General features: G+C 35.8%; 2 protein-coding genes and 1 pseudogene across 4 annotated transcripts; 2 read left to right on the top strand and 1 right to left on the bottom strand.

Annotated features, from left to right (window-relative positions):
• The first annotated feature begins 6,100 nt into the window (after nucleotides 1-6,100).
• On the top strand, nucleotides 6,101-8,406 carry LOC142551660 (uncharacterized). Of its 3 annotated transcripts, none has more exons than XM_075661017.1 (5): nucleotides 6,101-6,428; nucleotides 7,261-7,346; nucleotides 7,592-7,769; nucleotides 8,013-8,086; nucleotides 8,233-8,406. In XM_075661017.1, the coding sequence occupies exons 1-4, from the start codon at nucleotides 6,249-6,251 to the stop codon at nucleotides 8,076-8,078; spliced, it is 510 nt and encodes a 169-aa protein (XP_075517132.1). In that variant the 5' UTR covers nucleotides 6,101-6,248; the 3' UTR covers nucleotides 8,079-8,086; nucleotides 8,233-8,406. The 3 variants fall into 3 exon arrangements, with proteins under 3 accessions (XP_075517132.1, XP_075517131.1, XP_075517130.1); XM_075661016.1 differs by having other exon boundaries at nucleotides 8,212-8,406; XM_075661015.1 differs by having other exon boundaries at nucleotides 8,013-8,406.
• Nucleotides 8,144-13,901, top strand: LOC142550741 (cellulose synthase A catalytic subunit 2 [UDP-forming]-like; annotated as a pseudogene).
• A 302-nt stretch (nucleotides 13,902-14,203) lies between these two features.
• On the bottom strand, nucleotides 14,204-22,346 carry LOC142551657 (uncharacterized). The gene is made up of 13 exons (XM_075661012.1): nucleotides 22,328-22,346; nucleotides 22,123-22,246; nucleotides 20,162-21,968; nucleotides 19,773-19,994; nucleotides 18,687-19,697; nucleotides 18,326-18,529; nucleotides 18,067-18,219; nucleotides 17,877-17,975; nucleotides 17,468-17,704; nucleotides 16,144-17,388; nucleotides 15,473-15,679; nucleotides 14,873-15,340; nucleotides 14,204-14,780 (listed from the first exon to the last, which is right to left on the bottom strand). The coding sequence occupies exons 2-13, from the start codon at nucleotides 22,234-22,236 to the stop codon at nucleotides 14,548-14,550; spliced, it is 6,000 nt and encodes a 1,999-aa protein (XP_075517127.1). The 5' UTR covers nucleotides 22,237-22,246; nucleotides 22,328-22,346; the 3' UTR covers nucleotides 14,204-14,547.
• Nucleotides 22,347-22,831: the final 485 nt, after the last annotated feature.

The following is a 22,831-nucleotide window of genomic DNA, read 5'->3' as shown; positions in this document are numbered from 1 at the left end:
GAAGAAAAAGGTAACAAAAATAATTATATTTATTTTACTGTTATTTATTTATTGTGTATTTATTTAATATACAATATAATGTTATTATTAGAAATAATAAAAATAAATTTTTCATAAACTTGTTATAAATCCTGGGAGGATGTTAAGACGACATCCCACACTCCCGGTAAGGGATACGACAAGTATAAAAGCCTATAAGGTTTTTAAACAAAATAAATTATGACACTCATTATAATATTATGATATGATATACATAATTATTTAAACATGTCTAATATTATATATATCATATTATTATCATAAAATTATACAAATACATACCTTTATTTTTTTTTGTACCCCAACGGTCATAAATGGTAAACAACGGCTATTTTTTGCCCTATAAATATGATCTCACAAACACATTCCATCACTCCAACTTTCTCTTCTTCTCTAAAAATTATTCATCATCAAATTTTTCGAAGAAAAAAGAAGATGGCTTTCTCAAGGTTATTTTTAATTATTTTGGTTATCATACTCACGAGTCTTTTATTTATCGGAGAATATCCTCCTCGTGTGTTTTCTTTATTTTTACAAATACTTGTACTTGTTGTTTATCCGTTACTTTGTATTGCAATAATTATTAACTAATAAAATGCATCGTAATTTTTTAGTACCACCATGTCAAATTTAACAAAGCTCGAATTTGTTGCGCTCGACATCACGGGAAAGAATTATATGCCATGGACTCTAGATGTAGAAATGCATCTTGAGTCATTGGGTCTAAGCGAGACCATTAAAGAAAATGGCATATGCACGTCACAAGAAAAGGCAAGAGCCATGATATTTTTGCGTCGACATCTCGACGATGGATTGAAATGTGAATATCTGACTGAAAAAAATCCCATGGCTTTGTGGAAGGGATTAAAAGAAAGATTCGAACATATAAGAGAAGTTATACTTCCGACCGCCCGGGATGAATGGAATACATTGAGATTCCAAGACTTTAAAAAAGTCAGTGATTACAATTCGGCGATGTATAGAATAATCTCGCAATTAAAATTTTGTGGACATGAGGTCACAGAATCTGAGATGCTTGAAAAAACATTTTCCACGTTTCATGCATCAAATATTACTCTACAGCAACAATATAGAGTACGTGGATTCGCGAGATATTCTGAACTCATCGCCTGTTTTCTTGTGGCGGAAAAAAAACAACGAGCTATTAATGAGAAATCATCAGTCCCGACCCACTGGATCAACAGCATTTCCAGAAGTAAATGCTGTAAGTAAAAATGAATTTAAACCTGGAAACCAAAATCAAATTCAAAGACAAGGTTTTGGTCGAGGTCGAGGTCGAGGTCGTGGACGTGGAATTGGCCGTGGTCGTGGTCAAGGCCGTGGTTTTGAAAATAATCGAGATAGTTATTTTTATAACTCATCTCAAAAGAACGTCCCAAATCATCCACAGAAAAGGCATCATGAGAATACAAGTGTTAATGAGAAGCACTCAAAAAGATATGAAAGTTCTTGTTACAGATGTGGTACTCCAGGACATTGGTCCAAAGTTTGTCGAGCCCCTGAGCACCTTTGTAAACTTTATAAAGAATCATTAAAGGGGAAAGAAAAGGAGACCAACTTCACTGAACGCAGTGACCGTTTGAGTGATGCAACTCATTTTGATGCTGGTGATTTTATGAATGATTTCTCTGGAAATGATCAATATGTTGGTGAGATAGAAATGAACAATATTGATGCTGCAGATTTTCTCAACGATTTCTCTGAAAATGAACAATATAATGGTAGAATATAAATGTACAATAATCTATTTTTCATGTATTCATAGAATAATGTTTTATTGTATAATTATGATTTGTGTTATATTTAAATATATATTGCAAGTAATTTATTTCATTGCATATTTTTTTGAAGTTCAAATATGGAAAATGCTATGAGCAAAGCTGAAGTTTGCATACCCGATAGTGGTACAACGCACACTATCCTCCGAGATAAAAGATATTTCTTGGAACTAAAACCAACAAAAACAACGGTGAATACAATATCAGATCCTGTAGACTTGATTAAAGGATGTGGTAAAGCACAATTTTTGTTACCTAATGGTACAAAATTTTTGATCAATGATGCTTTATATTCACCACAATCGAAAAGAAATTTGTTGAGTTTTAATGATATATATTCCCATGGGTATGATACTCAAACAATGAATGAAGGGAATGAGAAATATATGTGTCTTATCACATATAAATCAGGAAAGAAATATGTGATTGAAAAACTACCAATGCTCCCTACTGGATTGCATTATACACATATAAGTCCCATTGAATCAAACATGGTAGTTGATAATTCTTCGATATTAACCAATTGGCATGATCGATTGGGACATCCTGGTTCAACAATGATGCGAAGAATTATAGAAAATACACATGGTCATCCACTGAAAGACCAGAAGATCTTTCAGAATAATAAGTTTCAATGTAAAGCATGTTCTCTTGGAAAACTTATTATAAGACCATCACCAGTCAAAATCCAAACTGAATCACCAATGTTTCTTGAACGTATTCAGGGTGATATTTGTGGACCAATCCATCCACCATGTGGACCATTCAGATACTTTATGGTATTGATTGATGCCTCCAGCAGATGGTCACATGTAGTTTATTATCAACTCGAAATGTTGCATTTGCAAGATTACTTGCTCAAATAATAAAATTGAGGAATCAATTTCCCGATTATACAATCAAGAAAATTAGACTTGATAATGCTGGTGAATTTACTTCCCAAACTTTCAATGATTATTGTATGTCTATGGGAATCATTGTTGAGCATCCTGTTGCTCATGTACATACACAGAATGGATTGGCTGAATCATTGATTAAACGTCTGCAAATGATTGCTAGACCAATGATAATGAAAACAAAGCTCCCTATTTCTATATGGGGACATGCAATTTTACACGCTGCTTCATTAATTCGCATCAGACCAAGTGCATATCATAAATACTCCCCATTGCATCTTGCATTTGGTAAAGAACCAGACATTTCTCATCTGAGAATTTTTGGATGTATGGTGTATGTGCCTATTGCACCACCGCAACGAAAGAAAATGGGACCTCAAAGAAAGGTTGGAATTTATATCGGTTATGATAGTCCATCAATCATTCGATATATTGAACCTCAGACAGGCGACGTGTTCACAGCACGTTTTGCTGATTGTCATTTTAATGAGGAAATCTTCCCAATGTTAGGGGGAGAACAGAAACATACCGAAAAAGAAATTACATGGTATGTATCATCATTGTTACATCTGGATCCAAGAACAAAACAATGTGAAAAAGATGTACAACAAATTGTACACTTGCAAAGAATAGCAAATCAAATACCAGATGCATTTGCAGACACAAAAGGGGTAACTAAATCATATATACATGCTGCAAATGCCCCTGCTCGAATTGAAATTCCAAAGAAACAAATGGAAGATACTCATGATGTCATTAAACGCCTGAAGCGTGGAAGGCCAGTCGGTTCCAAGGATAAAAATCCTCGAAAAAGAAAATTCATAGAGAAACACGATGATCACAAAATAAAGAATGACGTTTCTGAAGAAACACATGATGATCACAAAATAGAGAATGGTGTTCCTGAAGAAACACATGATGATGAAAATGTTCTGTCAGAACCACAAACTGACGAGAATCATGAAATCTCTATCAATTATATTAATACTGGAAAAATATGGAACCGAAAAGATATAGATGAAATTGATGATATATTTTCTTATAATGTGGCAATCGACATCATAAATGATAACGAAGATCATGAACCAAAATCTTTTGGTGAATGTAAAAATCGGCAGGATTGGATAAAATGGAAAGATGCCATCCAGGTTGAATTAAATTCGCTAAATAAACGTAATGTTTTTGGACCTATAGTCCTTACACCTGAAGGTGTAAAACCTGTTGGATACAAATGGGTTTTTATTCGAAAGCGAAATGAGAAAAATGAAATAGTAAGATATAAAGCTCGACTTGTTGCACAAGGTTTTTCTCAAAGGCCTGGAATTGATTATGAAGAAACGTATTCTCCTGTGATGGATGCAATTACGTTTCGGTATTTGATTAGCTTGGCGGTATCTGAAAATTTAGAAATGCGTCTTATGGATGTTGTTACAGCTTACTTATATGGATCACTTGATAGTAATATATATATGAAAATCCCTGAAGGATTTAAGATGCCTGAAGCACAAAGTTCAAAACCCAGGGAATGTTATTCTGTGAAATTACAAAGATCATTATATGGGTTAAAGCAATCAGGTCGAATGTGGTATAATCGACTAAGTGATCACTTGATGAAAAAGGGATATGTAAATAATTCAATATGCCCTTGTGTTTTCATTAAGAAAACAACATCCGGATGCGTAATTATTGCTGTATATGTTGATGATTTAAACATCATTGGAACGAATAAAGAAATTCAAGAAGTTGTGTCATACTTGAAGGAAGAATTTGAAATGAAGGATCTTGGAAAAACCAAGTATTGTCTGGGTTTACAAATTGAACAAAAAGAATGTGGAATGTTTGTTCACCAGACAAATTATACAGAAAAGATCCTTAAACGTTTTAATATGGATAAAGCAAATCCTTTAAGTACTCCAATGGTTGTTAGATCATTAAACATAGAAAAGGATCCATTCCGTCCATGTGAAGATGATGAAGATATTCTTGGTCCAGAAGTACCATATCTAAGTGCCATCGGTGCCCTTATGTACCTTACAAATTGTACAAGGCCTGATATATCTTTTGCCGTGAATCTGTTGGCAAGATTTAGCACATATCCAACAAAGAGACACTGGAACGGAATTAAACATATATTCCGTTATCTACGAGGAACGACAGACTTGGGACTTTTGTATTCAAAAGATGCTAATCCAAGTATAATTGGTTATGCTGATGCTGGATACTTATCTGATCCACACAAGGCACGTTCCCAAACTGGATATGTATTTACTCGTGGAGGCACTGCAATATCTTGGCGTTCTCAGAAACAAACGCTCGTAACAACTTCATCAAATCATGCCGAGATTATTGCACTACATGAAGCAAGTCGTGAATGTGTGTGGTTAAAATCAATGACCCAACATATCCAAATTTCATGCGGATTATCATCTGATGAGAAGCCTGTGATACTATATGAAGATAATGCTGCATGTGTTGCTCAAATGAAAGAAGGATACATAAAAAGCGACAGAACTAAACATATTCCTCCTAAGTTCTTCGCATTCACCAAGGAGCTTGAGAAGAATAGATGTATTGATGTTCGTCACATTCAATCAAGTGAAAATTCATCAGATCTCTTCACAAAGGCACTTCCTACGTCAATATTCAGAAAGCATATATATAATATTGGGATGCGCAATCTACGAAATTTGTGAAGAATTGTTCGTGTCAACATGAGGGGGAGTTTACGTGACTGCACTCTTTTTCCCTTACTATGGTTTTTATCCCAATGGGTTTTTCCTAGTAAGGTTTTTAACGAGGCAGTATAAAAACACGTAATGAAGACAATCATTATGATCATCATCACAAGGGGGAGTGTTGAAAAATATATTTAAAATGTGAGTATTGAATATTTGAATGTTGAATATTTGAATGTTGAAAATAAGAGTTGTAAATATTGAAAATTAGTGTGTGATGATGTAGGTAATGATGTATTTTATTTTTGGATTATTTGTAAAGATTTCCTATAAATAGATCTCTCATTTGTGAAGAAAATCACAATTGAGTAGAGAGAAAAATATTATAAAGTGTGTAGTTTGGTAAATTTTGAGAATTTGAGATTTTTACTTTTTACCATAAATTTTTACTTTTTCACAACAGTTTTTACTTCTTCTCGCGGAATCACCACTTTTATTCGAACTTTTAAGCTTCCCAGAAATATTTAGTAATCATATCTTGAATTAGCTTAATACAATATATCTTTAAAAAATTATAAATATCTAATACAATTTTTTTAAAAGATATATTTAGAAATGTATTCAACTTTTTAGTATATTTATTTTTCGTAATTATTAAAGCACCAAGTTTGTTCCATCCCAGTATCCCAATTCCCACACGCCAAAGTCGTATTCCCCTCTATATATTTCGAATTCACACGCTTTTCATTTTTAAGTCCTCTTTCTCAGTGATACCGAAATCGCAATTTAGCTCTCCCGACTCGACTCTTCATATATATTTCCATAGAGGAGCGCCGGAGATGGCCGTTTCAGTCTCGCCCGCAGTTACCAGAACCGCGGTTAAATCGCCGCAGTATGCTACATCGGCGAATGTGAAGCTACCGCTATTCTCTTCTCTTCAATTTCCAAAGGAGCTCCGTATGTCGAATGCTCGGAGCAAGCCCCTGAAATATGAATCTAGAACCCGAAGCCTCACGCTGGTAAATGTTAAAGAACAAATTTTGGACCTTTTTTTTTTGTTTAATTTGCTTTGGGTTTTGGTTAGAAATTCATTTGAAGGTCTTTTGGAATTTATTTTTATTATGGGCTGATGGCACCTTTCATTTTCTTTCTTTGCTTTTATGTGATGGATTCTTAGTTCGAAAAAAACTTTATGTTGTACGAATGGAATTGCGCTGTGCGTGATGTTAGGTGAAATTCTTTCTTATGTTGTTCGTGTTGTTCCTTGATTTCCCTGAAATTGAGAACGTTGTGATTTTCCTGGAGACGAGAGCCATTTTTATTTCTTGATATTTCTGTTAAAGAGATTCTGAAAATGCAAAATGTTGAGTTCTTTTTTTTAAAAAAAAATTGTATTTCTTATGATGCAGTTGGATTAAATTAGGTTGATTTTTCTCTCAACATCGTTGTAGATAATGTTGAATTATAATGCTAATACTTCATATTCTTTCGAGTCAAGTTAAAAGTAAAGTAGCTGATTGATTCACAAGTCATAAAGGTCGAGAAAAACAATAAAGAGGAACATTACACTTTGTTGTAGTTTACAAGGATAAGGCTTGTACTTCTATTCATAGGAAATTGTGGGCATGAAGCATTTTAAAGCAGTCTTTATTTTTCATCCAAAAGAAAGGAAACCTGAAGATAATCCGGGAAAAATAAAGTTCTGTACACGAATAGTTGACGGTAACTAGGTTGTTTATCTTTGTCATTTCTTTGAGTTATCCGAGCTTCATTTGTCTCCATACTTCGATGTAGAAAAGGTTGGATTTAAAAATCTTGGATGTTTAACAGTTTTGAGTGTTATTGCATCAGGTTGCATCAAAGGAGATATTTGCTTCTTTTGATGAGTTGTTGGAAAAATCTGATAAACCAGTGTTCGTCGATTTCTATGCAACTTGGTATGTCTCTTTCGCTTCTTTCATCTCTTGTAGTTTCTCTATCAGACAGCCATTGTCCCGATTACCTGTTTTGGTTTTTATGGTTGTTCATTATGATAGCAAAACGACCAAGTTTCAACCACAAATCACAATGCTAGAATACTAGGAATACTGTGCTCAACTCGTGTAGTTAGTACGGATGCTGACTGCTGTCAATTTTTTACTTAAATTTGTATCGAGCTTGATTCAGTTTTTGATCTTTCTAGGTGTGGTCCTTGCCAGTTCATGGTTCCTGTTCTGGAAGAAGTGAGCTCTTTAATGAAAGATAAGATCCAAGTGGTGAAAATCGATACCGAAAAGTATCCCACAATTGCAAACGAGTACAAAATTGAGGCTTTACCAACTTTCATTTTGTTTATGGATGGGAAACCATGTGATCGATTTGTAAGTGTTATTTTCATTTCATTGAACTTCTTGAATGCTTGCTTAGCATCTACATAGTTGGTGCTATCTTTGAATATTATCTACTGCGCTTGAGAAAACCTGAGTTGCGAAATAGTGTGAGATGGCTAGAAACAAGAAACATATGCTGTTCACATTAATGATTTAATATCTGATACCTTTTTTAGGAACTGTTTTCAATTAAATCCGTTCTTATAAAATATATTTATATATGTCAAATTTCAGGAGGGTGCGATGGCTGCGCAGAAGCTCATTGAACGCATCGAGACTTCCCTCCAAGTCAAGCAGTAGTGGCAAAGGTGAGATCTAGTGCATATAAATAGTAGTCAAACAAACAAACACACACACAAAAGAAAATGGTATGGTTTCAAGTGAGTTACCTCTACTGCTATGGATATGGTTTTATTTTGCAACTCAATTACAGGAGTATTTTCCTTATTGTTAGATCGGCTGAGGGACGACCACCAAAATTTGTTGCAACAGCATTACAAATTCATTGCTGTGTCAAATTTTTAGTTACTTTCTTTCTTCCTCTCTGGTTATGTAATGGTGTTTGTGTGTGTATTTGTACACAGAAACTTTTTATATCCATAAGAAAACCATCAGAGATTCCAAGTTATTTTCTTCATTCCTTACACATGACTTATCAGAAATCCGGAAAATTGTATTGATGTGATTTCAGCTACAGATTTTATATAATTTATTAAAGTCGGAACGTACAAATAAAACTTATCATTAATCACAATAAATACTGAATTGCTTTTTCCCCTTTAACATTTTTCCCTGATACATTTGTCTGGGCTTTTATTGGGGATTTTGGTTTTTGGTGGCAAAATAGCCTATATGTTTTTTTTTATATAAAAAAATTACACCTAAGCAAATTAAAAAATCTAAATCAACGTGATCTTAAAAATAAAATGAATAAAGATATCTACACTTAGCAAGCAAAGTTTGAAATTTTGCTTCTTCTCGATGGACTTTGATTTTTCCTTTTTAATTTTGTTTGCTTAGTTGGAATTAAAAAAAAAAAAACTACATAGACTAATTTCCCACCAAAACCCACAAATCCATTTCCAATTCAGTCTTTTAGGATGTGTTTGGTTTATGAGATTAGGTGGATTTAATAATATTAAACCTATCTAATCAAGCGTTTGGTACGATTTTTATTTAACCAACTCAATCCCTCCTATAAATGATTAGGTTATATTAGGTAAGTTAAAATAATATCTTCTCACCCCCTATTATTATTTATTCCACTCTTAATCCATCTTATTTTTTCAATTTTACCCTTCTCCTAAATCCAAATTCACCACCACTTCCTTCCACCGACCGCCCACCGCCAACCCCTGCCGCCGGCCGACCGCCGCCGCCTCCTCCATCCGACCGCCGCCACTTCCGGCCAACCGCCGCCGCCTCCTCCGTCCGACCGCCGCCACTTCCGGCCAACCGCCGCCGCCTCCTCCGTCCGACCGCCGTCACTTTCGGTCGATCACCCCCACCTCCGGCCTACCGCCGCCGTCACTTCCGGCCTACCGCCAACGTCGCTTCCGGCCTACCGCCACCCCCTGCCGACACATAAATAGAACGGCAATTTTGTCAATTCATCAAAAAATTATTAATTATCACATTCTTATCTATCATACCAAACATAATATTATTTTATCGTTATATATTAATTTTCTACTTCAATCATTCTTTTTATCATTTCTCTCGTAATCATTTCATTATCCTATCCTCCAAATCAAACGCAGCCTTACAATACATCATAAGTTTTTTAAAAAAACTAACATATTTATCTTATTTGTAAGGATTTTTATACCTAATTTTAAAACATTGTCTTTAAATATCCATTGATTTTAGGGTTTTTTTATTTCACGGGGTTGTGATGTAATTTGCTCTTATTTCAAAAGTTTAAGCTCATGAAAAATGTCAAGATAAATAAATTTTAAACTTTTTTTAGGAAATGCAGTGATCGATTACAAATTGAAATTTAAATATTAAAGCAATGTGTGTTCTTTGTTCCTAAAACGGATTTTTTTTTTCTAATACAAAATCAAATATCATTTACCTCAATAATTTTGCCATGTTTTCCTGAAATACATTTACATCAATTTCTATACTTCATAGCATAATCATTATATTTAATTCGAATTTTCGTTATTTTAAAAGTACTCTATATTTTAATCTAATACGTTATATTTTAGAATATCTAACTTCAATTATCACCGCAAACACTATAAAATTTATTAAACAAAATCCAAAATACTAAAACCATTTCTCTGAGCATTTGTTCAAAATATATCGCCAAATCACAAAATTCATTTCGCAAGTTCTTGGGACTTAGCTTGTGAACTTAAAGATATCAGTTTCCTCATTTATGTTGCTTACAAATATTTGTACAAAACCATAATTTGTAGCATATATAATTTCCTTAAAATATAATTTTATCACAAAAATTATATGAAAAGATTTTACGAGTCAATTTTGCTTTCGTTAAGAAGTGGAGAGGTTACGAGGGAATAGATGCTAAAGGGAAAATTGTGGCTGGTCCACACATCAAGAATGCATTTGTAATCATCAATGCTGATGAGATTGGAAGAGTGAGTTTCTTACATACATATAAGTATCATATTTCCCTTACTTTTTTTGGTTGGTTTGTGCTTAAACGTGCAGATTTTCCAGGTTACAGCCTACAGGCCTTCTTAGTTTGAAACCTTTTGGTTTTCGAGCTTTAATATAATAGGGATTTCTTGTTTGTGCTTTAAGTTGCTGACTTTCTTGATTTGTTTTTTGTTTACTCCCATCATCCTTGTAAACTTTTCAAATTCCAGGGTCTTTCCAACTTCCAAAATCTTCTTTCTTACATTATAGTACCTGCATACCTTAACTATACTTTTGCATCTGTCATGTGATATCAAACTTTATGCCAATTAATTATGATTTAACTGTTTTAATGGCAGGTGACATCCGAGCCGGTGTTTACCGAACAAATTTGTCAATTTGTGGAGATGACATTGAGCTTAGTGTAATTGGGGAGACTTTCGTTGCCTGTAATGAATGTGCATTCCCTGTTTGTAAGCCTTGCTATGAATATGAAAGAAAAAAGGGAAATCATGTCTGTCCACAGTGCAAAACCAGATATAGGCGATCAAAAGGTAATCTATTCTTATGCCTTTCATATCAATGGTGCAACAAGATTTTTCATCTGGAGAAACTCGATCTTGAAAGCTTTAGCTGCTGAAAAATTTATATTTCCGTGCATAAAAAATATATAACCTGTTGAGAAATTCATGAGGGAGTGGATGATGGCATTTGAAGACCCTCCTCTGTCAGAAACTTCCGCTTTTCATTATGGTGTAATTAATAGGCCTGTTGACATTCAGGGAGTAGTAGAGTTGATGGAGATGAAGATGAATTTGATGATTTCGAGAATGAATTTGATTATTACAGCGATGAAAGGAGGCATCATCACAAGGTTTCTGAAGAAGATCTGGCTACTCGAGTGGTATGGGATCACTCTTTTCTTAGTCCGGAAATTCCTCTCCTTGCTTGTGGCCAAGAGGTAGATGTTACCTCAACGTGTCTCAATGTTGTCATTTACGGACATTTGATTACATTTTTTTTTAAAAAATGTGGATCTTGATTAAGAATGAAGCAATTTCGGGGGACAAGAACAGTCTCATAATCCTCTCCTTCATGAGTCATGGAAAGAAATTCCATCCTACACGCTGTATCGATTCCTCCATGGATGGTAAGTGTTTCGGAATTGAGCATTTGAATGTTGGATTATTTTCTTGATTGAAAGTTCAATTTCCTGCAGAAACTGCTGTGCCATCACGGCCGATGGATCCTAAGAAAGACTTAGCTGTATATTGCCATGGTACGATTGCATGGAAGGATAGAATGGACGGAGGAAGAAAAAGCAGAACCACAGACTTCAAGTAGTTAAATGTGAAGGAGATAATAGTGGTGACAAAGACGAAGAGCTGGATGGTCTTGGTTTACCCACGTAGGAATCGACTAAGTTAAAATCTTGTTTTTTTATCATAATTTACAGGATGGATGAAAGTAGACAGCCACTGTCTAGGAAGCTAAATATACCTTCAACCAGGATAAACCCGTATAGAATGGTTATTCTACTTCGAACGGCTATCCTTTGTTTGTTTGTTCATTATAGAATTCTACATTCTGTCAATGATGCATATGAATTGTGGCTAACATCAGTTATACGAGAGATATGGTTTGGTTTCTCATGGATATTTGATCAGCTTCCGAAGTGGTTCCCAGTTGAGCGAGAAACTTACCTAGATAGACTTTCATGAAGGTATAGATTTTCGCATTTTCTCTGTATGTTTGACTTGTTGTCTTGTTCTTTTTGTTTCTTAGCATCTGCATACTGACTTCTTCATCAGGTATGAGAAAGAAGGAAAGCCTTCTGAGCTGCTGCCTGTGGATGTATTTGTTAGTACAGTGGATCCCATGATAGAACCTCCCCTCATTACTGCCAACACAGTTCTTTCTATACTTGCTGTAGATTACCCGACAGATAAGGTTGTGTGCTATGTCTTGGATGATGGAGCTGCAATGCTTACTTTTGAAGCTCTTTCTGAGACGTCCGAGTTTTCCACGAAATGGTTTCCATTCTGCAAGAAATTCAGCATAGAACCTCGAGCGCCTGAGTGGTATTTTGCCAAGAGGGTCGATTATTTGAGAGACAAGGTAGAACCAACATTTGTGAGGGAACGCCGTGCAATGAAGGTGTTGTTTGTATTCCTTTGTCTTCTTTGTTTGTTATTAACTTGCTATATTGTTTCCATTTGAAAGAGGTCAAGAACTCAAATTTGATCCCTGAAACTCGTTATACATTATTAACTGTTTTGACAGAGAGACTACGAAGAGTTCAAAGTTCGAATTAATGGATTGGTTGCCATGGCGCAGAAGGTTCCTGAGGAAGGTTGGACCATGCAGGATGGAACTCCATGGCCAGGGAATAATGCCCGGGATCACCCTGGCATGATCCAGGTAGAGCATTCTGTGATTGTATTCTACGTATTGGCAGAATGGTACCGATTAGAAGGATACGAGAACGAATTTAGTTTTCTTGACAGATATTCCATGGTCAAAATGGGGTTCGAGATGTTAAAGGGGATGAGTTGCCTCGTCTTATATACGTTTCTCGTGAGAATAGGCTAGAAATCTATCATATCATTTACACGAGGATCTTCAAAGGGCCTTAGGATCAGTTAATATTTTTTTCAGCATGCATTGCCCTATTTGGTATGGATATGGATGTGGCCTGAAAATACTCGAAAGATTTTCGTACATAAACTCGATTTTCTATCCCTTGTCGTCACTTTTCTTGATTTATTATTGCACCTTGCCAACAATTTGCCTTCTTACGGGAAAATTCATAGTCTCTGAGGTATAAGACAGCTAATCAACCCAGTACCATTTGCCATTCTTGATATGTTCTCATTGATATTTTAAATTCCCATTCATTTTAAGCGTATTAGGCATTTTTTTGACAGAGTTTTCTTCTACAATCCGCAGATCAGTAACTATGGAAGTATAATCTTCACAGGCCTATTTCTATCGATGGCTGCCACTAATATCTTTGAGATACAGAGTTTTGGGTGCTCGGGTGCGTTTCGTCCCATTTTTTTTGCTCTCATTCAAGGTCTCCTTAAGGTCATGACCGGCGTAAACATGAACTTCACTGTTATATCTGGAAGTGCTGATGTTGGAGAATTTTCTGAACTTTACATCTTCAAATGGACATATTTGTTGATTCTTCCTATGACTTTGTTGATCATCAACATCATTGGAATTATAGTTGGGATTTCAGACACTACCATGAACGGGTAGAAATCGTGGGAACCTTTTTTTGGCAGACTTTTATTTGCATTATGGGTGATTGTTCATTTATATCCATTTCTCAAAGGTTGCATTGCATTGGGAAAAAAGAAAATCTTCCCACCATTATTCTTGTATGGTCGATACTTCTGGCTTCTATTTTAACGTTAATGCGGGTACGTATAAACCCGTTGTTGTCGAGAAACGGGATCCTACTAGATTATTGAGGGTTGAGTTGTGATTAGGTTGGGAGACGACGATTACAAATTTTAGTCGCTTCTAGCTCGACGTGTGTGTGTGTGTGTGTTTATTCTAATTTTAATTTCAGTTTTTAATAATCTTTTTAAAATATAATTATATCAAAGTTAAAAAAATATCACTTCTCACGATTAGATTGTCTTTAAGATCTTAATGTAAAATAACAATTTAATTGTCGTGTGATCAAATAAAATATTTATCTGAATTAAGAACAAGAAAATACGATAATGTTATGTATGTGTGCATATTGTATCTCCTGTGAACTTTAAAGAAAAAGATAGTTAATTTTCATTTCGGCAACAATAAAAAATGAAAAAACATGGATATAAATGTAAATTGATCTAGAAATAAACAAGAGACAACTAGCGCAACAGATACCCAATCATCCAAGTCTGATATCTAATGGGCCAGAAAAAATGCCACCCAAACATTAGATAACCAAAAATAACAATCATCCAAGCCCTAAACAGACTCTAAAAGTTCACGGAGAGTTTAAAAGTGATATGTTCTTAAATATTGGCATGAGGTATGCAAACACAGACAGTATAATATCCACTCGGTTATCCTCATCTTACAGCAGAAAAACACAGAACTAGCACAGCAAAATCACCAAAAGCAAGAATCGAAAGACTAATGCCAAAGAAAACCACTATTTCCATATAACATCCTGCAAGGCCCGTCTTTTCGTTGGTCTAACTGTTGTATAATCACCAATCTGTGATCTTTTAGTATTAGGTGCATTCTCCTTCATGTTGTCTGCCAGGAAAAGCTTATTAGGCGTTCCATGTATCAAAATGGTTCTAGCATTCTTCTTCGCAGCAGAACGGTCATCTTTGATATCGAGCTCCTTCCGTCCTCCCAAAGTCTCATTCGTAGCTGTGTCTAATAGACAAACATTGAAGCTTTTGTAAATCAGCGTGCAATCAAAACAGATTTAGACTGTAATACTAACAAAAAGATGTTTTAATTAATACCTTCGTCGGGTTCCACAAATGGTATTGATTCATCTGGTTCTTCACTTTCTTCACCGATTGATGGTTTATCATTTTTATCATCAAAGCAAGCAACTCTTTCATTAGTAACCCTTTGAGACTCGTCTAAATTATTGTGAAGGTTGGCACCAGAGTCATTGAGAACTGCTACAGAATATTCAGATTCAAGGCACTCTTTTATGCTATTGGCCAGATGACTACACTCATAGGCAGATGAATCTGAGAAAGTTGGGATATCAGTTTTGAGGTCTTCTATCGGATGAAATTCAGACGTGGAAAATTGTTGCGGAACCCCTCCACCATCAACCTCCTGATTGTATTTCATATTGAAATTTGAGGTTTCCACATTGGTTATTTCGGTATTGCTGCATTCACTCTCTTCAACAAATATATGTGTTGCTAAACTCTGAAGCATATCAGGTTTGTCACCCCAGAAAGTGGATACATGTTCTATGACAAAGAAAACTAAAGTCGTTAAGTTATATCTGAGTTGCTGTTAAATGCAGGTTATGATAAATGAGAACAGAATAAAAAGCCTTAAAAATCGTTGGCGGAAACAATACACAAGGAAACTTGTTTAACCTGCAGTGGTAACCGTGTTATGTACACTATGATGGTGCAAGGCTCTCTCCTCGCATGTCTTCTGAATCCCGTCAATGGTTGAAAGCATATTATTATCGAGAGTGTAACCAATATAATGGCTTTTCGATGAGGCCATTTCCATATCTTCTTTTTCTGTAACTTTGTCATTTTCATGGGAGGCCTTCGACAAAATGCAGGGAGGAGAATCTACAAAAAGGGAAAAAAACCATGATTGTCTAAAGAAAGGAAACAAGCTAGGGAATTGCGTTGATTACCATACTAACCATAAATCAATTGAACGTTTACCATCAACCACAAAACCTCATATACTCATTTTATAGACTTGTGAGCCTCCAAGAAAAAAAATTCTAACTGCTTCCTATACTTGGTCGGATTTCTTGTCATCCCTGTTTGATTAATAAGTCACTAAACTATGATATCTGCTTTGTTTTTTTCTTGGAACATATTATTCCCTAAGCCCATGTTAAGTCAATATCATCATGATTTTGTATTTTATTGGTGAACGTATCACATTATACATTTATATAAATACACAAACAAAAAAAAAAGGAAAGGAAGAAGAAGATATCAATATGGTAAGGTGGAAAAATACCACCCCTCGTATGGATAACTTCAAAATTAATTCAGCCATAATGAACAACTCAAATTACCTTTATGTATCTCCAGATCTGTCTCACCGTTGAAGGTGCGCATATTTGCTACTTTGGGGTTCAGATTTTTCTCAAAACTACCCTCCATATCATTACCCTGTTTAACATCATTGTCAGTTATGCCAGGTAAATCTCCACTGCTTGGTGTTATTTCACCTTCATATTTAACATAATCTGTATCCCCATAACGGTGGTTCTCTACCAGATTGAAATCTAATAACAGTTCAGCACTTCCTTTGCCTGCACGTAAATTCTTCAAGCTCAGGCTAATAATATTTTCCTCACTTGATTTACTGTCGTTCTCTGTTGCTTCCTCATCTAAAAGGGATTGTCCCAAAGAAACCATATTTTCTTCCCTATGTTTTTCAGTTGCAGAATTAGATTTTTTTATGCTCTCACACGTGTTTTCTGCACACTGCTCTTCGCAGCCATCAAATTTAGCCTCAGAAAAAACAGCGCTGGAGAAGATATTTTCCACGTCAAAACTCTCAATCTCATTTACATCTTCATTCCTGATATTTTCCTCGATGTCTTCAGTTACAGAGTTAGATTTTTTCATGTGCTCACCTTCGTTATCAATCCAGTGCTTTTCTTTGTAATCCAATGTAGCTTCAGAAAGAACTATACTGGAGAGATTATTTTCCATCTCAGCCTCATTTACTCTTTCAACCCCGATCTCTTCTTCATTTTTTTCAGGTATAGAGTTAGATTCTTTCATGCACTCACTCGTATTTTCAGTCCTCTCCTCTTCATTCCCATCATATTTAGCCTCAGAAAAGATAATACCGGAGTATGTTTTTGCAACCTTAGAGCCCATATCCTCATTTACTTCTTCATTCTCGATATCTATTACATTTTCTTTTGTTAGAGAGTTAGATTCTCTCATTTTCTCACCTGTATTGTCAGTCCAAGACTCTTTATTGGCATCATATATAGTCTTGGAAACAACTGCATATGAGCAGGTATTTTCCACTTCAACATCATTTATCTCTGGAATCTTGATATCTTTTTCATTTGCTAGCATTAAATTTCCAAGGCCTAAGTAGTTCTCCAGTTCATTTCCAGAAACTTCCACCTTTACATCAGAGTTGGTTTTAGTCACCTCATTTTTCTTTGTTGTGCCAAAGCACTCCTCAAACGAAAAATCAGCTCTTTCTGCATTTTTTTCACAAACCGAGATTTCATCAACCTTGCAAGGAGCCGCAAAATTGATTGGTGTTGCAAAGAGAATCTGGAGTTGATATCCTGTATATATGATCAAATGATAAAAATTCCTCAAGAGTGATTAGACATCAAAATGAAATTACAAAACCAATCAATTTACCTTCTTTGCCTGCATAAGAGCCAGTATCATATTCCTGTTTATTGGTAGTTGGACAAGACAAACTTTTATCCGTGGGTATATGATCTCCCCATTCACTTACCTCCTCCATCTCTTGGTTCTTGGATTTAGTCAAAGACGTCATATTTGTTTTGTCAGTTCCATGAGTCAAAGCTTCCTTCGGTCCACTAGGAGTAACCCTATCCACTGGTGACCCCGAGAGACAGTTGAGATCCATTTCTACAAAAAAATTAATCAGAATTAATATCTTAAGAACAAATTACAAAATCTGCATGAGAAAATAGACAATATTATGCCACATCAGTAATCTCATCTAGGTTTGACAATTCATGTGCTAATAGGTTTGAATTTAGATTTTTAATTTCATTTATATATTTGAATTTCCACTCACCCGGGTTTTGAAAATTCACTTGGTTGGTAGCTCCACCAATAGACATTGTTTGTGCATCAGCAAACTCAACTTTTTCTTTTTTGCTCTCAGCACCATTGGCTGCAATAAAAACAAAGTTTTGAGCTTTTCAGGAGGAAATATATAAAAACAGCCAACACAGTGAAAAATGCAAAAGTTCCAACTGAATTACCATTCTCATCAACTAGCTGATTTGAAACTCCAGACTGACTATCAATCTTGAATAAGGGCATTGTGTGTCTTACTGTTTCACTTACACTGCTCAAAGCAGCTTCCTGGGTGTTTGGGGTCGCAATAGGTTCTGCCAGAGGACTATTTAGTTGCTCTGAAGCAAAATAATGGTGAACAAATCAATATTATTCTAGCAAACATCAGTCTTGAGAAGCTGTTGACGGTTTCTCTTAAGAAGCTATAGAGGGTTCTAAAAGTACCTGGATCATATTTGGCTTCACTGAAACTTTCAAAGGCTTGATCAAACATTTTATGTTCTCCCTTGTTAATTTGATCAATCAAGGAGTTTTGATCTCTGTTCATTTCATTTCCAGATCTATTAGCTTCTTTCCCTTCAGTAGTGTTAGAAACACCAGCTTCTGCTTCAATAATTTCACGTTTGGCAAAAATTGTAGCGTGTGAACCTGAAAATTACTTTCTGATAAGATATCACTCCCTAATTATGTGTAGCTACAGAGTGTAAATAATTCATTGAGTATAAACTGAGCCAAATCAACCAGAACACCTAAGTAAAATGCTGCAGTTATATGAGAAATAATTAACCTAGAAATTAGGTTTCACCTTCAGATTTAGAAGTTTCTGATCTTGACCAATTAACTTCCTGTAAACCTGAACTTCCTGTGGTAAATTTACTATGCATACAATTTGATGGCACGACCGTAGAGGCTGCATCTTGGGAGTCGTGAAATGTTCCTTGCCCACCAAATTCCTCGATAGAACATTCACCAGAACAGCTTACACGATCTTGTGACGTGATACAAGTACCTCTTTGACAATCAAACTGTACAGATGCGCTCAATCTATCTTCGCCTGTAACCCTCACGTAAGCCTTTGAGCATCTGCCCTCTTTAGTTTCAGCTAACTTACGAACACTGGTTCTGTATCCCTCACCAACTTGACAAACCTCAGTGCTTCTACCTCTCTCATTTCCAATAGGGTTTGCTGACATGCTGGCAGAGACCTCCACTGGGGGATCGTGAAATATTCCATCCTTATCAGAATCATTAATGAAATATTCAGAACACATTTCACTATCCTGCGAATTGGTCCTAGCACTCCTTTCACCATCAAATGGAATAGATAGTCCAAATTCCATATTTTCGTCACTTGTGAGCTTGAGATCCTTTATGTTCCTAGATTCACCAGCTTCAGATTCAGAATGTGTATCTTTAGTGACAAGAAAATTGGCTCCTTCAGTCATATTATCAGACTCGTGACTGATTCTTAGCTTGCCTGATGAAGGCTTCTTAATTTCCAATGCACTCGTCGAGTCTGTAAAATTAATGAAATATTCATAACACATTTCATTGTCCTGTGAATTGGTCCTGGCATTTCTTTCACCATCACATGGAATAGATACTCCAAATTCCATATTTTCATCACTTGTGAGCTTGAGGTCCTTTATCTTCCTTGATTCACCAGATTCATCTGATTCAGAATGTGTATCATTAATAACAAGAAAGTTGGTTTCATCAGTCATATTAACAGACTCGTGACTGATTCTTAGATTTCCTGATGAAGACATCTTCATTTCCAATGCACTCGTTGAGTCTGTAAAATTAATCAGTCCCTCTGCCAAAGTAAATATGTGAACAGGTATTAAATGGAAAGTAATCTAAACGATTCTCTTACTCAAAGAGTACTTACCACCACAAGGCTCAAAACCACCAGCTTCTCCCATTTTTTGGTCCATATCCGCATTATTGGATACTTCAAGGCAACCAGTCAGCAAATTTGTCTCATTGATGATTTCAAAATTTTCCAGATTCTCTTCAGAAGAAATATCTTTCATTTGACAATGATCGAGAACAGGGGAATTCAGTTGAACTTTATCGTCTGCTTTAGCCTCCTCGGTCACTTCCAGATCAGCTGAAAATTGATCATTAAAATAATAAAGTTGGACAAGTTTAATAATATATCAAAGCTAGGAACACTCCTGAAAATCAGTTGATTACCAAGTTCAAGGCAATCAGAAAAGCTGGTGTCCAGAACCAAATTTCCAGGAATATTAGAGGCTTCTAGGATTTGTAGATTACCTGCGATGATTACATTGTCAAAAGTCTCTGGTTGGCCAAAAACCTGAAGCACAGGCTTGCTGTTATAATCATCTGACATGGTTTCTCGAACAATTTCATGTTCAGAAACTCTCAGCGATAAGGGAACTGCTACTGCATCCATCAACTTGCTGGCAGACATTCCAATTTGACTTTGTGAAAAATCTGTCTGCGAATCTGATATTTCAGATGCTGGATCTTCTGCCATGTAGATTGATTCACTAACATCCATTGATTTCATACTGACCCCAACTGCAGCAGAAGTTTCTTTGTCCTTTCTGTGACGCTTTCTGATAGATGCCAGTCTCTTGTTACAAATCAAATTTTTGGTATTTGTATCATTGGAGCCTTCGGCAGCATCTAGAATGGACAGCTGAGCTTCCACACGTAATGATTCTCCAATTGTTATCCAATCCTTATCTGATGAATCTTCCAATGAATTTGGTTCCGTCAAGTTATTTGATAGCTTAGTTTGGTCAGCGAAGTTGTCTAATACACCTACAGACACAGTTTTCTCATTTCCAACAGTCTTCCTTTTTGACCGTGTTAGAGGTCTTGCGTCATTGTTGGGCTTCACGAAACTTTCCCCTGTAATGTGACCCCTTATTCGCTTTCTTGCTTGATTCTTTTGTTGTATTACATCAGCTTCGCCCAAAACATTGATTACTTCTAGAGATTTATTCTTAAAAGTATTCTCACGTGTTGCCTCAGCAAGAAATTTTCCATTGGTAGAAACTGCTTTCTGATTCAAATTTGCTTCTCTTGACCTTGTCCTTACCCCAGCAGGTTGGATAACCTTCTCAACATTCTCAGAAACTCCACTAGTTTCCGAGTGCAATACTGAAGTTTTCGATGGATACTTATCATTTGCAACTGTAAAATTATGCTTTCCCCACTCATCATTCAACGATATCTCCACCCTTCTCCTGCTACTTCTTCTCAATTCCATTTTCTTAGGCTCATCAACGGGAAAATCTGCTTCAATTTTTCCATGGACGTCAACTTTTGCTCCATTATTTTTCGCTTCAGCTTCCAAACCTTCAACCGCCAATGACTTCGTTATGTTTCTCAAACACATACTTGAATCATTCTCGTGTTTCTCTATATCATGTTTACGGACTTCAGAATAATCAACAATCTTATAATTCTTATTAGGTCGCCTCGATATCAGATTTTCTTCTGCTGTTACCTTTTCCTTCCTTTTCACGTTATTCTTCACCATTACACTGAAATCCCTACACAATTTCCCTTCGTCAGCAACCCCTCTGTTCCTAAGAGACTTTCTTGTTCCCACTGCAACTATGTTATCTTCACCTCTACTCTTCTCCCTCACCAAAATTTCCACCAACTTCTTCCCTCTAGACCTGGTAACCCTCCCAGGGCCATCTAAAATATTCTCTGACATCCTCTCAATGCCCACGCTGTCAACAACTTCTTCATCTCTATCATTGTTGCCGTTGATCTTGTTTCTACCTCTCTTGTTTCCATTTAAAAGATCATTTGCTGATAATTTTTCTCTTAGCCTAGTTACCCTGACAGAACAGTCTGCCTTCCCGTTCTTCCAAGCGGCTTTATCCAGATTTTCGGCAGATAAACTGTTATCACCTAAAGCATAAGCCCTTTTGCTTCTTCTCTTCTTTTCTCTAGATCTAGTGAACTCTATCATTTCATCTTCCGGACTAAACCTCACTTTCTTAGCCTCCCTAGGCAAGACCACATTAGATTCAGTTCCACTCTTATTGTCATTTTGCCACTTTATCCACCCTCGAGAAGAAGGTTTTTCCTTTTCCTAAATCCAAGTACAGGGATTATCACATTCCAGACAACCAAAAATAAATAAAGAATGAAAGCGAAAAAAATAATTCACACACTCAGTTTGGATAAGAAAATTTCCTTTCACCACCTAGAAAAACAACCACGCAAGAGAAATTCGATTAAATTACCTGGAAAAGTTCAGTAAGCTTGCTTGCCATCTCCAGATTTGACAAATTGGCTGGAATCTTATTCTTCTTACAGAGAACCTGCAGTTCTCTGCGCGTCATACTTCGAAAATCCATCTCAAAAAATCTGATGGAGCACAAATCAAGTTAAGATTTGCTACGTTAGGAAAAAAATTAACATAATCTAAAAACTACGCAAAATAAAAACCGTGAAGGACAAACTGCATGGTTTCAGACTTGAATTTGTTTGCTGTTCCTTTTACCTGCTGGTATCTTCTTGGTTATATAATGCTGAATGGTTTTGAATTTTTGAAACAACGGTTTTCCCGCCTTTTACGGGTGTTTTAGATTGCAGTGATGCGTGATCTGTACTCGCGTTCTTTTTCTAGAGACGTGGCTGTAAGATATGGAGAGTGAACAGTATTGGCGCGTAGGTTTCCAAAGGAGCCTAATTGAAAATCTAAAAGCAAAAGAGAAATAAAGGGCGGATATGGAATTGGATAAGTTAATGTCCTCTTCAGAAAACCGTTTGGGTCGGGTTTGGATATATAGGATCCATTATCATTTTTAATTTATATTAGCACTGAGAGGACACGTGTTGCATCTCACACAATTTTATACTTCAAATATCGGGTTTAATTAAAAAAATATAGAAAAAAAACACCGTATCAATTTAAATAAAATTTATTATAAGTTATTATAAAACAAAATC

This window comes from Primulina tabacum, chromosome 7, assembly GCF_025594145.1.
Source record: "Primulina tabacum isolate GXHZ01 chromosome 7, ASM2559414v2, whole genome shotgun sequence".
Classification (NCBI taxonomy): domain Eukaryota; kingdom Viridiplantae; phylum Streptophyta; class Magnoliopsida; order Lamiales; family Gesneriaceae; genus Primulina; species Primulina tabacum.
Note: the sequence above shows the minus strand (reverse complement) of the source record. Positions and strands in the feature narration are given on the sequence as shown.